The sequence below is a fragment of the Camponotus vicinus genome, unplaced genomic scaffold (genome assembly GCF_025532165.1).
Source record: "Camponotus vicinus isolate PSW18456_S1 unplaced genomic scaffold, iyCamVici1.0 SCAF_10, whole genome shotgun sequence".
Classification (NCBI taxonomy): Eukaryota; Metazoa; Arthropoda; class Insecta; order Hymenoptera; family Formicidae; genus Camponotus; species Camponotus vicinus.
The window spans coordinates 12,692,034-12,707,610 of record NW_028141946.1 but is presented as its reverse complement, the minus strand read 5'-3'; the positions used below and the strand labels follow the sequence as shown (position 1 = coordinate 12,707,610).

Genomic DNA, 15,577 nt, shown 5'->3' with positions numbered 1-15,577 from the left:
CACGCACGCACGCACGCACGCACGCACGCACGCACGCACGCACGCACGCACGCACGCACGCACGCACGCACGCACGCACGCACGCACGCACGCACGCACGCACGCACGCACGCACGCACGCACGCACGCACGCACGCACGCACGCACGCACGCACGCACGCACGCACGCACGCACGCACGCACGCACGCACGCACGCACGCACGCACGCACGCACGCACGCACGCACGCACGCACGCACGCACGCACGCACGCACGCACGCACGCACGCACGCACGCACGCACGCACGCACGCACGCACGCACGCACGCACGCACGCACGCACGCACGCACGCACGCACGCACGCACGCACGCACGCACGCACGCACGCACGCACGCACGCACGCACGCACGCACGCACGCACGCACGCACGCACGCACGCACGCACGCACGCACGCACGCACGCACGCACGCACGCACGCACGCACGCACGCACGCACGCACGCACGCACGCACGCACGCACGCACGCACGCACGCACGCACGCACGCACGCACGCACGCACGCACGCACGCACGCACGCACGCACGCACGCACGCACGCACGCACGCACGCACGCACGCACGCACGCACGCACGCACGCACGCACGCACGCACGCACGCACGCACGCACGCACGCACGCACGCACGCACGCACGCACGCACGCACGCACGCACGCACGCACGCACGCACGCACGCACGCACGCACGCACGCACGCACGCACGCACGCACGCACGCACGCACGCACGCACGCACGCACGCACGCACGCACGCACGCACGCACGCACGCACGCACGCACGCACGCACGCACGCACGCACGCACGCACGCACGCACGCACGCACGCACGCACGCACGCACGCACGCACGCACGCACGCACGCACGCACGCACGCACGCACGCACGCACGCACGCACGCACGCACGCACGCACGCACGCACGCACGCACGCACGCACGCACGCACGCACGCACGCACGCACGCACGCACGCACGCACGCACGCACGCACGCACGCACGCACGCACGCACGCACGCACGCACGCACGCACGCACGCACGCACGCACGCACGCACGCACGCACGCACGCACGCACGCACGCACGCACGCACGCACGCACGCACGCACGCACGCACGCACGCACGCACGCACGCACGCACGCACGCACGCACGCACGCACGCACGCACGCACGCACGCACGCACGCACGCACGCACGCACGCACGCACGCACGCACGCACGCACGCACGCACGCACGCACGCACGCACGCACGCACGCACGCACGCACGCACGCACGCACGCACGCACGCACGCACGCACGCACGCACGCACGCACGCACGCACGCACGCACGCACGCACGCACGCACGCACGCACGCACGCACGCACGCACGCACGCACGCACGCACGCACGCACGCACGCACGCACGCACGCACGCACGCACGCACGCACGCACGCACGCACGCACGCACGCACGCACGCACGCACGCACGCACGCACGCACGCACGCACGCACGCACGCACGCACGCACGCACGCACGCACGCACGCACGCACGCACGCACGCACGCACGCACGCACGCACGCACGCACGCACGCACGCACGCACGCACGCACGCACGCACGCACGCACGCACGCACGCACGCACGCACGCACGCACGCACGCACGCACGCACGCACGCACGCACGCACGCACGCACGCACGCACGCACGCACGCACGCACGCACGCACGCACGCACGCACGCACGCACGCACGCACGCACGCACGCACGCACGCACGCACGCACGCACGCACGCACGCACGCACGCACGCACGCACGCACGCACGCACGCACGCACGCACGCACGCACGCACGCACGCACGCACGCACGCACGCACGCACGCACGCACGCACGCACGCACGCACGCACGCACGCACGCACGCACGCACGCACGCACGCACGCACGCACGCACGCACGCACGCACGCACGCACGCACGCACGCACGCACGCACGCACGCACGCACGCACGCACGCACGCACGCACGCACGCACGCACGCACGCACGCACGCACGCACGCACGCACGCACGCACGCACGCACGCACGCACGCACGCACGCACGCACGCACGCACGCACGCACGCACGCACGCACGCACGCACGCACGCACGCACGCACGCACGCACGCACGCACGCACGCACGCACGCACGCACGCACGCACGCACGCACGCACGCACGCACGCACGCACGCACGCACGCACGCACGCACGCACGCACGCACGCACGCACGCACGCACGCACGCACGCACGCACGCACGCACGCACGCACGCACGCACGCACGCACGCACGCACGCACGCACGCACGCACGCACGCACGCACGCACGCACGCACGCACGCACGCACGCACGCACGCACGCACGCACGCACGCACGCACGCACGCACGCACGCACGCACGCACGCACGCACGCACGCACGCACGCACGCACGCACGCACGCACGCACGCACGCACGCACGCACGCACGCACGCACGCACGCACGCACGCACGCACGCACGCACGCACGCACGCACGCACGCACGCACGCACGCACGCACGCACGCACGCACGCACGCACGCACGCACGCACGCACGCACGCACGCACGCACGCACGCACGCACGCACGCACGCACGCACGCACGCACGCACGCACGCACGCACGCACGCACGCACGCACGCACGCACGCACGCACGCACGCACGCACGCACGCACGCACGCACGCACGCACGCACGCACGCACGCACGCACGCACGCACGCACGCACGCACGCACGCACGCACGCACGCACGCACGCACGCACGCACGCACGCACGCACGCACGCACGCACGCACGCACGCACGCACGCACGCACGCACGCACGCACGCACGCACGCACGCACGCACGCACGCACGCACGCACGCACGCACGCACGCACGCACGCACGCACGCACGCACGCACGCACGCACGCACGCACGCACGCACGCACGCACGCACGCACGCACGCACGCACGCACGCACGCACGCACGCACGCACGCACGCACGCACGCACGCACGCACGCACGCACGCACGCACGCACGCACGCACGCACGCACGCACGCACGCACGCACGCACGCACGCACGCACGCACGCACGCACGCACGCACGCACGCACGCACGCACGCACGCACGCACGCACGCACGCACGCACGCACGCACGCACGCACGCACGCACGCACGCACGCACGCACGCACGCACGCACGCACGCACGCACGCACGCACGCACGCACGCACGCACGCACGCACGCACGCACGCACGCACGCACGCACGCACGCACGCACGCACGCACGCACGCACGCACGCACGCACGCACGCACGCACGCACGCACGCACGCACGCACTCTTCAATTATTATTTCTTCACTATTTCAACTATTATGTCTACGCAATATTTATGTGCGTATATATGCGCATGTGTATATATACATATCTCATTTTCATATATTTAAACACAAAATAACAGTAACACAAATAACAGTAACAATGTTATTCACCAACTTCTTATTCACCAAATTAACAGTTATATACAAGGTATGTCATATTATAATTACATTGTTGAGTTAAAAATTATAGCATTGATCTTATGTTACTGTTGCTTTGTGTAATGGGATATATATATATATATATATATATATATATATATACATAGTATGTGCACGTATAACTATGAACTACAAATAAAAAAGTCAATTAGAAAAAAATATTTATTTTTTTTAATGAAAAGTACAAATATATTAATTGCGTATTTTATTTGTTTTCTCTTAAAAAATTAATATAATATTTAATTATATAATAAACTATATATATAAATACGACGTATAAAATTAATATTTTTTCGTATTTATTCGTTAATAAAGGAACACAAAAATGTCGAATTTTTAAAATAAAACATGTTTTGTTTAAAAAAAATTAAATTATTAATTTTATAAAGATAACTATAATATAAAAAAAATAAATCATAACTTTCGAAGTAAATCTGCTTAATCTAAAAACCCAACATCATATATATTTAATTTGGCCTACAAAAATAATAACTAATTATATATATTTGTTGTATTAATTATTTATATTAAAATAAAACGTATTTTAAAAATTTGCTGGAATGTAACTTTTCATATTTGACATATGTTGAACATAGTATACTTCACAATCTGCAAGATTTTTTTGAGATATAAAATTCCATTCTTGCGTTTCTTTTACTTCAAACGCACTAAGATGATGAAAATAACATACAGTTATCATTTTAATATATAGAAAATAAATATTTTTTGATGGACTTATAATAATATGTTTAACTTTTCCAAACACGGGATCAATGTCATTTATATTTAAGCATATCAATGAATTAATATCATATTTTGTCCCATTTATTGTTATCCAATTTACAGAATTATAATCTTTAAAATCATCAGAAGGCAAAAGGTTTTTAAAACATTCATAGTTATCTATTAGTTTCAATTTTGAAGTAATACTTCCAAAACATATATGATCTTCAAAGCCTTGATTACAAAAAAATCTATAGCAAATCTGTAATTGGTGTCTTAAAGCGAGTGTAAACGACGGATTTATTCGTGTTTTACAGATTTTGCTGTTTTCTTTTATTTGTTTATGTTTTCCTTCAAATCGGATGCATGTCATACTCTTTAAAGGTCCATATTTTCGCATAATTCTCGGATAATGCAATAAATTATGATGCTTAATTTTTAATGAATTAGGAAATAACTTTATATGTAGAGAAAGGTATTCAGAAATAAGTGTTTCAACCAAGTCAATAGTTTGTACATTTAGAGCATGTAAAATTACAATACATACAATTTGTCTTAAAAGTAAATATAATTCCCAAATCTCATTATTGAGTGGAACAAGATCTCCAATAAATAAATTGAAATTCAGAATAAGATATTTCATTTCAGAAGCTGATATAATAATGAGCTCTTTTTCTATGGAATCTAATGTTATCAAAGGAATATTTTCACCAAAATAATGTTTGTTAAAAAATCGAATCCTTTCATGAAAAACATGTAATGTAAAAAATTTTTTTTTATTAATTAAAGTATTTAAAATTTTTCCAATATCATAACGACAAATACCTTCGAATATATCATGCATTGGATCAACAGAGAAATTTTCCGTCACATGAAAATGTGGGATAATGTTAAAAATGCAATTTTCTTGAATTCCTACTACATTTACTTCATAATTGTTTACTGTTCTTATCATATCAACATTTTCTTTTACTTGTTTTTTAAGTTCTGTTTTAGAAACATTGCAAATTCTGCAACAGTGTAATGAATTAAAACTTTTCGAGAAACCTAATATTGTATTTAATCCTAAATTATCTCCTGCTATAAAACACAAAAATACTGTTTGTATTTCTCCATTTATAGTGATATTTATACCATTTGTTTCCAAATCTATTATCATATCAATTACATGGTTAAATATCTTATTTCCCAAAAATTTATGATCTATATAATTATGTAATTGAACTAAGAAAATATTTTCTAGTCTACTTGCATATTCATCAGGTAGACATGGAATTGAACAATATATTGCACCTAATTTATTTATGCATTTGTGTGAGCCGAGAGGATTGTTTATTTCAATATCATCAAAGAATAAGACTAATGGTAGAATTATTTTTCCTTCACTATTTTTTTCAATTGATTGCCAAAAATTACTTTGAATTATTGAAATGATAATAGAATCATTTTTTTTACAATGCTTGATATATTCAGTTATGGAAAAAAAAACATTTGGAATTTCTAAAAAGTTTTTTAATACTATTTTTAGAGGTACAATAGTTATTTTTCTATGACAAATTGTAGATCTTGTAAATCGATCAAATAAACCAAAAGTTAAAGATGAATGTATTTTCTTGGTTGACGGTAATATTAAACATCCTATTTTTTGGAAATATTGAAATGTTAAATGTTCAGTTTTAAAATTTTCAAATGCTTTTTCTATTACTTGCAATATATTACACAACTCATCTATTTTTCCATATTTTAATTTTATAAATTCTAAGCAAAAGTTGTATAATGAAGAAGTACTCAAAATAATATCATGAATGATGGTACGATTCATAGTACCATAAGCATATAGTTTTGCTACAAAATGAGTAACACACTCATTAAGTTTTTCTTTGAATACAAACATATAATTATCATTATTTACATCAAAAGTGCTTGAGATTTGGCTAATAATGTTATTATATTCTACATTAAGAATACTGTTTGTATTATTTAAAATAGGTTGTAAAATATTTCTACTTGTTTGTTACAAAATATTTTTCTCACGAATAAGTTTTAAATCATTACGACGTTTTACATGTTCAGATAATATATGTCTTTTTAAGGAATACATATTATTATATATTTGAAAGCAGTTTTCAACATTGCATTTAACTTCACAATGCATACGTGACTTATGATTTAGTTTTATATGTGCCATCAAAAAATTTATGGATAACAATAAACGGGAACAAAACATGCAACGAAACATTTTAAATGTTATTCATAAATTAATATTAAAGTAAAAATGAACAATAATGAAAAGAAGAATTATACTAATGTAAATTATGACTTACAGATGATTTATCAGAGGTATCGTTTTCAAACTTTTTAATGATATACTCAATATTTGGAATAATGCTGTCCCATTTGGTTGCAAATTTATAAATACATTTTTGTATTAGTAACCATAAGTGTTCACTTGCTATTGGATAATATAGTTGAAGAACATGAAATGTTTTAAAACAGATATCAACAGCTTCCACAGTGGAAGAAGTATCGTATAAAATGTCATCAATGCAAACATATGATTTATTGATCTCCTTCAATGAAGATCCTATGATAATTATATAAGGTTGAATAGTGAGGTTCAATTCTTTATATCTTTTTATCGTATCCTCTCTAAGTCTCGTCACGTCACCAGGAATCTATAAAATTATTATTACATTAAAAAAGGATAAAGAGAAAAAAAAACAAAATTGATAATTATAATTCCTGCATAATTTTCAGCTTTTTTATGATATAAAATTATAATTTAAAGTATATAAAAAATTAGCAAAACAATAAATAACATAAAATAATAATAAAAAATAAATAACAAAATTTAAAAATAACAATATTAAACTTAAAGTGAATGAACAAATAAAAATAAATAAATAAATAAATGATAAAGTTATAGTTATTAATACTATGAGATACTAACTATTGCATGTTTTATCATGCTATCCTTTGCGTTCCATATACATAGATGGTTTCCAAAATTTATTACTGCATCTTTTCATTGTTTTAGGAGGGATTAAATGCGATAGTATCATAAGTTGCAAAGCAATTTTCGAATCTAAATAATCAAGAAAAATGTAACAAATAAAATAATGTAATAAACCATTTGTGAAAACTTAAGTAAATATTTTTAAGAGATTATACATATACAGTTACAAATAAGTTGATGAAAATTTAATTTGTGAACGAAATTTCGGATTTCATACAAATTAATGTTAAATTAAAATAAAAATAAAATATATAATATATAAATATATAATAAAATAAAACCATAAAAAAAGATTACATAATGTTTTATTGTTTAGGATTCGCATAAATGCTTAATATTAGATAAAAGTTAATATATATGTACAAAGCATAATTATTAAAATACTTGTCTTAATTTAAAGAAACTTATTATTTTAAAAAATGTATTTTATTCAAATATTTTATCAGTTATAATATAGATATTAAAATAAGAAAAAAATAAAGAAAGAATAAGATAAGTAAAAGAATAAGATAAGTAAACAAAGAATAAGATAAAGATAAGAAAAATTATAATATTATTAAAATATTATTGATAAAAGATTTCTTTACCATCAGCAATGTCATTGTCTTCTAATGTTTCAAATAAAATATTGACTGTGTCATCTTTATGAGATAGTGGTGTCCAACTTTTTATTCGTTGGAAAAAGTTTTCCCATTTATCCATACTTAACGTTTCCTTAGATAAATTCATACATTTGAAATCTTCGATTATTAAAAAATAGCCATTCGGATGCTTTAAAATAGGCCATTCCGTGAAAATATCAATTAAAGTACGTTGATTAGAGCTTTTAATGTTTTTACTACGAATGTTAAATGTTTTACTCCAGTGCTGAACTACAAGTTCCCACGGGGCTTGATGTCTTTTTAACCATTCAATACTTTCTATTTCAGTCTTGTCTAAATTTACATCTATAAAATATGTGTACAAATATAAAATGTATAAACATATACAATATACAAACAATAATGAAATGTAGAAAATATTATTTAAATTTATTTATAATGATTTTACCATTTGTAGAATTATTAGAAGTTCCTGCTGTAACGTTCATTAAACCTTCTAATTTTTTATTTGAAAATTTACGATTTCTCCACATAGTAATTATTTTTCCACGTGCTGGTATAGATTTATATAAGAGAGAATCTTTTTTTTTTATAGGCGGAACATAATAAGTGCTAGGTACTTCTGTTGGAAACTCAGCAACAATCATGTTTGCAATTTGTTCCGCAGTTTCATTTCTTAATCTAAAGGTACATAATAATAAACAATTTTATATGCAATTATATTCATAAAAGTCAAATATTTTACATAAAAGCAAAACAAAAATTTATACCGTTCATGACGATTTTCTAAGTCTGTGATAATCATATCACATATTTTATTTCTATGTTTTTCTGTTAATTCTTTTTCTCTTACATATACTTTTAATATGCGTTGGCCTTGAGCACATTCCTTAAGAATATCACTTATTTTTCGTAAGCGTGAATTTCCAAATAATTGCATATTTGAATAATCTTTTTGTGAAAGTTCAAATTCATCTGAATTACTAGTAATTTCGGTATCGTAATCAAATTTCTTCAAAAAATAACAAATAATTATATATATATGTATAATTGTAATATAACATGGAATATAAAATATATGTACAAATAAAGATATATAACTCGTCAATAAATTGAAAGATATAACGCCTGCCACAGGTAACAGAAAGAAAGAAAAAGAGAAAAGAAACAGACGAAAGTAAAGAAAAAAACAAGATATCAAATAACATGATATGAAAGAGAAGTATACAAGAGAAGTACACAACAAACTTTCAGCAGAGTTTAGTAAAAAATAATCATTCTAAACTCACGTTTCTTTTAGGCGAAATATTTTCATTTTCAATGGAACCTAAAGGATTTTCATTTTTAAGTTTTCTCCAATATGATAAAAATATTACTCTTGGACCAATAGCAGGAATCAATTCTGATATCATTTGTTCTGATAATTCTTTTATAATGTCAATAGTAATTTTGTTTTCTAAAAATATTACATATTTACATATATATATGTATAAGTATATCACAATTTATTAACTAAATTTATTAAAGTATATTGCAATTTGTAAACCATGAAAAAAAATATATACATAAAACATAATAATAAAAAATAATAATAATTAAAGATAATACATAAAAACATATATTTAAAAGAAATATGTATTATATCAATAAAATTTATTTCTTTTAAAATTGTAAATATCTAAAAAACTAATTGAAATGTGTGTTAATATGTAGATACATACATAGCACATATGTCGCACATGCATTGATTACTTACTTTTAAAAGTTTCAATATACTCTTCTAGTTTTAAATCAAGTAAAATATTTTTTACTTCCTCGTCTTCCATAATTTACAATGAATATAATTTATCAATTTGGAATTATTTGGTTCGTTTACCTATATTACAACAAAAATATTATTAATTATTTATTATATTCTTTGTGTTATGAATGTAAGCTTAAATAATAAACAAATATATATCATTTAGCACATATCAAGTTAGCACATATTCGCAATTTGATTCATAATTAATAGTTTTTGTCAAATTTGTCAAGTGTCGATAGAAAATTTATCAATTCTTTATTTATGAGACATCATTTGTATTGATCTTAAGCAAATGATTTTTTATAAAACTGAAAAGACATAAATCATCGATTTAACGAATTAAGCATCGAAATTTAACGAATTAAGAATTACAAATTATGCAGTCTGGCGCTAGCTTGATACGAAACTTTTTCTTCAATTTATGTAAAAAGCACGTGTACTTACATATAAAACTGGCCCTCGATATAGAAAAATAACTTCTATTGAAAAATAACTTATCGAAAAACCACTTATATGAAAAAGTAACTAATTGTGTGAGCAGCGTATGCCGGCTCAGCACGAAGTACAGACAAATCCAAACAGTCTTTTGTCTTATTGCGTTGTCTTTACTCTGCCGCACTCACGTATCACTATCACACCATCAACTCGTGCTTCGCGTTTGTTTTTCTCCGCTCGATTGTTCCCCGCAAAATCGCAGCGCTTTCTACGCAATATACGCACCATTCTCAGCGGGATATTCGAATAGCGTTGATAGTTATCAATTACATTTTTTCATAAGAGTAATAATTTATAAGTAATAATAATAAATAATTTCTTTTCTTAAAATAAAATACATTTTCGTGCATGTATAATTAATGTTATCTTTAGAGATTTCTTTTTTTTATTTAAGCAAATGTATTTTTAATTGAATGTATATGTATATATAAATAAATAAATAAATAAAGAAATAAATAAATGTATATATATATATATATATATGTTTATACATATATACATACATACATATGCACATAAATATTATGATAGACTTACTATATAATTTAAAAAAAAATATAATTGAAAAAAGATATTCAATAATAATATTTCTTTAATTATATTATTAGTATTTAAACAATATTTTTTTATGATAAACATATATAAGAGAAACATATTACAAAATGAATGCTTATTAGGTATTAAAAAATATTTTATGACGCAAAAACCTTATTTGATAGATGCAACATACGCTGTAATAAGAAAGATTTGATTCTTTAGAGAAATCGTTTTTAATAAAATAAATATGTAAATAAATATTTTTTTAAACAAACATGAACATAATTTATTTTTTAAAAGGAATTATTACTAAGATTAAAAAATAAGTATTTCTTAAATTGAGAAAAACTATTTTTATATATGAAATAAAACATATTAAGCTTTTATTATTATGTTCTTTCTTTTTTGTATTAAATATTTTTCTGGTTTGTTATTATAATTCTTTGATGCTAGAAAATTTTCATTATATAATATGGATAGTATTTTTTCAAAACAATATGTGTGTTATTTGAATAATTAATTTGTTTAAAAAAATTATTTAGTAATATATAATTTTTTATTTTTTCTTTATATTTTTTTACATTGTAAAAGAAATATTTTCCAGTATAGTAAATCGAAAATTGATATAAAGAACATAATTATTTCATCAGATTTTACCTTTCTTTAATAGTATAAAAAAACTTCTAAATGCAAAAAAAAATAAATAATTTCTTATTATATTTTCTTGAATTAAGAAAATAGTTTTCAGTATTTTGAATGTCATATATAATATGAAGGATATATTTATTTGATCGCAATTTATTTTTGTTTTGTACTATCAAAAATTTTTTTGCTATAAATAAGTTAATGCATAAACTTAATGTTATATATTGTATACAAATAAATATATCACTAACATCCATATAAATATTTTTCTTAAATAAAATTACATTTTTTTGTTTTATGATAGTGCAAATAGTGCAGATTTTTTTCAATATACAGGGTGAGCCATTTTAATTAACGCACGCAATTATTTCGGAAACAAAGCATTTTAGAGAAAAATGTTTTAGACAAAAGTTGTATGGTTTCGAGGGGGCCATAAGATGGTATCATTGGTTTGACCTTGAAGAGTCATTTGAAGGTCACGTGAAGGTCACTTCAATTTTTTAAAATGGAACACCCTATATATTTTTGCACACTCTTGTAGCTCATCTCGAGAGCTTTCCAAAACACTATAATTAAGTACCTTTTCGTTAAGTACTTTTTGAGTTATGAGGCTTGAAATAATTTCTTAATTTTACATAAACCGTAAAATATCTTGTAAAATATTCATTTTTCGATTATCTTACCTTAATACTTTTATGTACAAAATAATGAGAGGAATCAATTGGTGTAAAGAAAACACATAGTTGTTTTTAAGAAAAAATATGGAATTGTTAATTGCAAATTACATATTTTTTCTTCAAAACAACTATGTGTTTTCTTTAGACCAATTGATTCCTCTCATTATTTTGTACGTAAAAGTATTAAGGTAAGATAATCGAAAAATGAATATTTTACAAGATATTTTACGGTTTATGTAAAATTAAGAAATTATTTCAAGCCTCATAACTCAAAAAGTACTTAACGAAAAGGTACTTAATTAAGTGTTTTGGAAAGCTCTCGAGATAAGCTACAAGAGTGTGCAAAAATATATAGGGTATTCCATTTAAAAAAATTGAAGTGACCTTCACGTGACCTTCAAATGACTCTTCAGTGTCAAACCAATGATACCATCTTATGGCCCCCTCGAAACCATAAAACTTTTGTCTGAAACATTTTTCTCTAAAATGCTTTGTTTCCGAAATAATTGCGTGCGTTAATTAAAATGGCTCACCCTGTACATACATTTTCTACATTTAAATATTATTTTCATAAAATACATTCTATGAGTTATTATAATTAAAGTATATTATTTTCTAAAACTTAAAAATTAAATTTGTTTTTAAATAAAAATGTATTCCAGAGAAAGTACGTAGTTTAATTAAAATGACACAATAGTTGTTTAAAAAATATATGTTTACTTTAATATATGTAACCATATGTATTTTAAAATAAATATATATTAAGAAACACACATACACACAAAGTGGTTTTTTTCTTTTAATATTTAATTTGTGTAAGAAAATTATGTTTACGAAAGAGTATATGATGTTATTGTTAGTATTACACAAATCTTAAAATATATATTTTAACTAAATATGTATTTTTTACGTTAGTAAAAATATTTACTTATATGTAAAATTTTATATATTAAAAAATGATTATATATACAATCGAAAACAAATATTTTTAGTTATTTAAAAAACACATATTTAATTGAAATACATATATTTTTTAAAATTAATATAAAATAATTTTTTTATAAATCTTATATATTTTTATATAATAAACGACATATTAAATAAAAAAAACATTTTTTTCTTGAACTTGTACATTTACTTATTGTAAAATATATATGCTTAAAAAAATATAATTTTTAATTAAATATTTTTATATTTTAATTTTACAAAATATTTATTAAAATGCAATTTTTATTCCCAAAAATTTTAAATTTTTTAATTTTAAAAAATAATATAATTAATTTAATAAATTATAGTATATATTTTATGAAAATAGTATTTAAATATAAAAAATATATAAATAAAAATAATGTACTTAATATAACATGCATATTTAATTAAAATTAAATGCTTTTGCTTAAATGAAATAAACAATTCCTTCCATTTAATGCAAAAGTTTCAAGAAAACAGATTTATTTGATTTAAAAAAATTTTTCCCTCAGTGTATATATATACAATAAATAGGTACTTTCCGATTCACGCATGATGCGTATGAAGTACAGAAAATGTATAATATGTGTAACATGAACTATACATTTTTTGTCACATCGTGCGCATCATGCGTGAATCGGAAAGTACCCAATGTCACGTTTCAAAATATAAAAACATGAAGTATCATCCCAAACATGCGTGGTGGCTCGATATTTATATCTTGAAATGTAAGTAATATTGATTCTGTATACGTATTGAAGAGAATTTGACTTATTTAATTTAGCTTCTTCAGTTATTTTCATATTAAATTACAAATTAAATAGTTATAAAAATAATATTAAATTATATATATATATTATAATATTATTTTGAATATGAATTTTAATAAATCTTTATTTCCTATTAAAATATATAAATTCATAAAAAAATAAATAATATAAATGTAAAAATGTATTTATGGTGTGCATAAAACGACACACAATCGAACACAATATTTTAGTTGTATGCGACATGTATTTGATAGTACTTGTACGTATGTACACACTATATTACACGATATTACTTATACTACGATTTTATAATTTCTAACGACAATATCACTATCGTTATCGTGTATTGTGCACATACTTTAACGCCAAAATATATATACAATAATATTAACAATAATGGTATTGTCGTTAAAAGTTATAAAATCGGAGCACTGTACTGATTGTTAGAAAGCATTCATAATAATCTGCATAATAACAGTAATGTAAATAAGTATATGTGTGTGTGGTGTGTGTCTATTAATTTAACATATCAATTTATTACATTATAAACTTACAATTTATTACATTATGATATTATCGTAAACTTACCTCGACAAAGTTTATATGTATATCTCTCTGGTTCTCTCTTTAATATTATATTTTTTAAAGAAATTTTTTTTCTTAATCACAAACCCAAAATCTTAATCGCTCGCAATCTTAATCGTGTACACTTAATCATAGTCAAAATGGGAATGGCAAGCTCTCATCAGTAATACGAAATTCAAATCGTACCTCCTACCACATCGCGTGGTAGGCGTAATAGACATACCATAGATGTAGCTAGATTTACGTTTGGGGGTGAGTTAAAAATATTTCTATATCTTTGATACAAAAACGAGAGAATATACCTCCATACAATACAAATCATTGCAATTACATTGTAGCAACGTTGCAATATTGCAAATTGCAAAGAAACATTACAAAGACATTGCAGAGAATAAATTCACAAAATGCCAACACAGTTGCAAGATAACATAAATATTTCGGAAAAATTTTTAAATCAAAATTCTACAATTATATTTTTTTAGAATAAAACATATAGGAAATATATGCAAACTATAGATAATAAACTAAACTATTCAATTTTTACTTATTTTATCCTTATAATTGTTTAAATATTACAAAATCAATTTATATAAAAAAGTAAGATCCATTTTAAGAGCTTTATTTAAAAAAAAAAATGAAATTTTTAATCTTCAAATCTCTAAAATATAAAACTTTTACTTATAAAAGTTATAAATTTTTACTTATAAAAAATAAATATAATACATAATTAGCATCTGCTCAAAATCATTCAATTTTTTTATATGTAATAACTTTTCATATAACATAATTTTTTACAAATTAATAACTCAAGTATATAAATTAATAGATACCTCATGCTATATAGTACATTACAATAAATGAAAATGGAAATCTAGACATTTCGATCTATTTCTTCTTAAAATATTACCTTGTTTTTATTATCTTATGTGTTTTCTTTACACCAATCGATTCCTCTCATTATTTTGTACATGAAAGTATTAAGGTAAGATAATCGAAAAATGAATATTTTACAAGATATTTTACAGTTTATGTAAAATTAAGAAATTATTTCAAGCCTCATAACTCAGAAAGTACTTAATGAAAACTAACTTAATTATAGTGTTTTGGAAAGCTCTCAAGATAAGCTGCAATATAATGTAATAAAAAATATA

General features: G+C 34.1%; 1 protein-coding gene across 1 annotated transcript; it reads right to left on the bottom strand.

Annotated features, from left to right (window-relative positions):
• Positions 1-6,882: 6,882 nt before the first annotated feature.
• On the bottom strand, positions 6,883-10,429 carry LOC145960348 (uncharacterized). Its single transcript, XM_083079725.1, has 8 exons — positions 10,193-10,429; positions 9,701-9,820; positions 9,234-9,400; positions 8,715-8,956; positions 8,393-8,625; positions 7,930-8,289; positions 7,277-7,411; positions 6,883-7,001 (listed from the first exon to the last, which is right to left on the bottom strand). The coding sequence occupies exons 2-7, from the start codon at positions 9,768-9,770 to the stop codon at positions 7,296-7,298; spliced, it is 1,188 nt and encodes a 395-aa protein (XP_082935851.1). The 5' UTR covers positions 9,771-9,820; positions 10,193-10,429; the 3' UTR covers positions 6,883-7,001; positions 7,277-7,295.
• Positions 10,430-15,577: the final 5,148 nt, after the last annotated feature.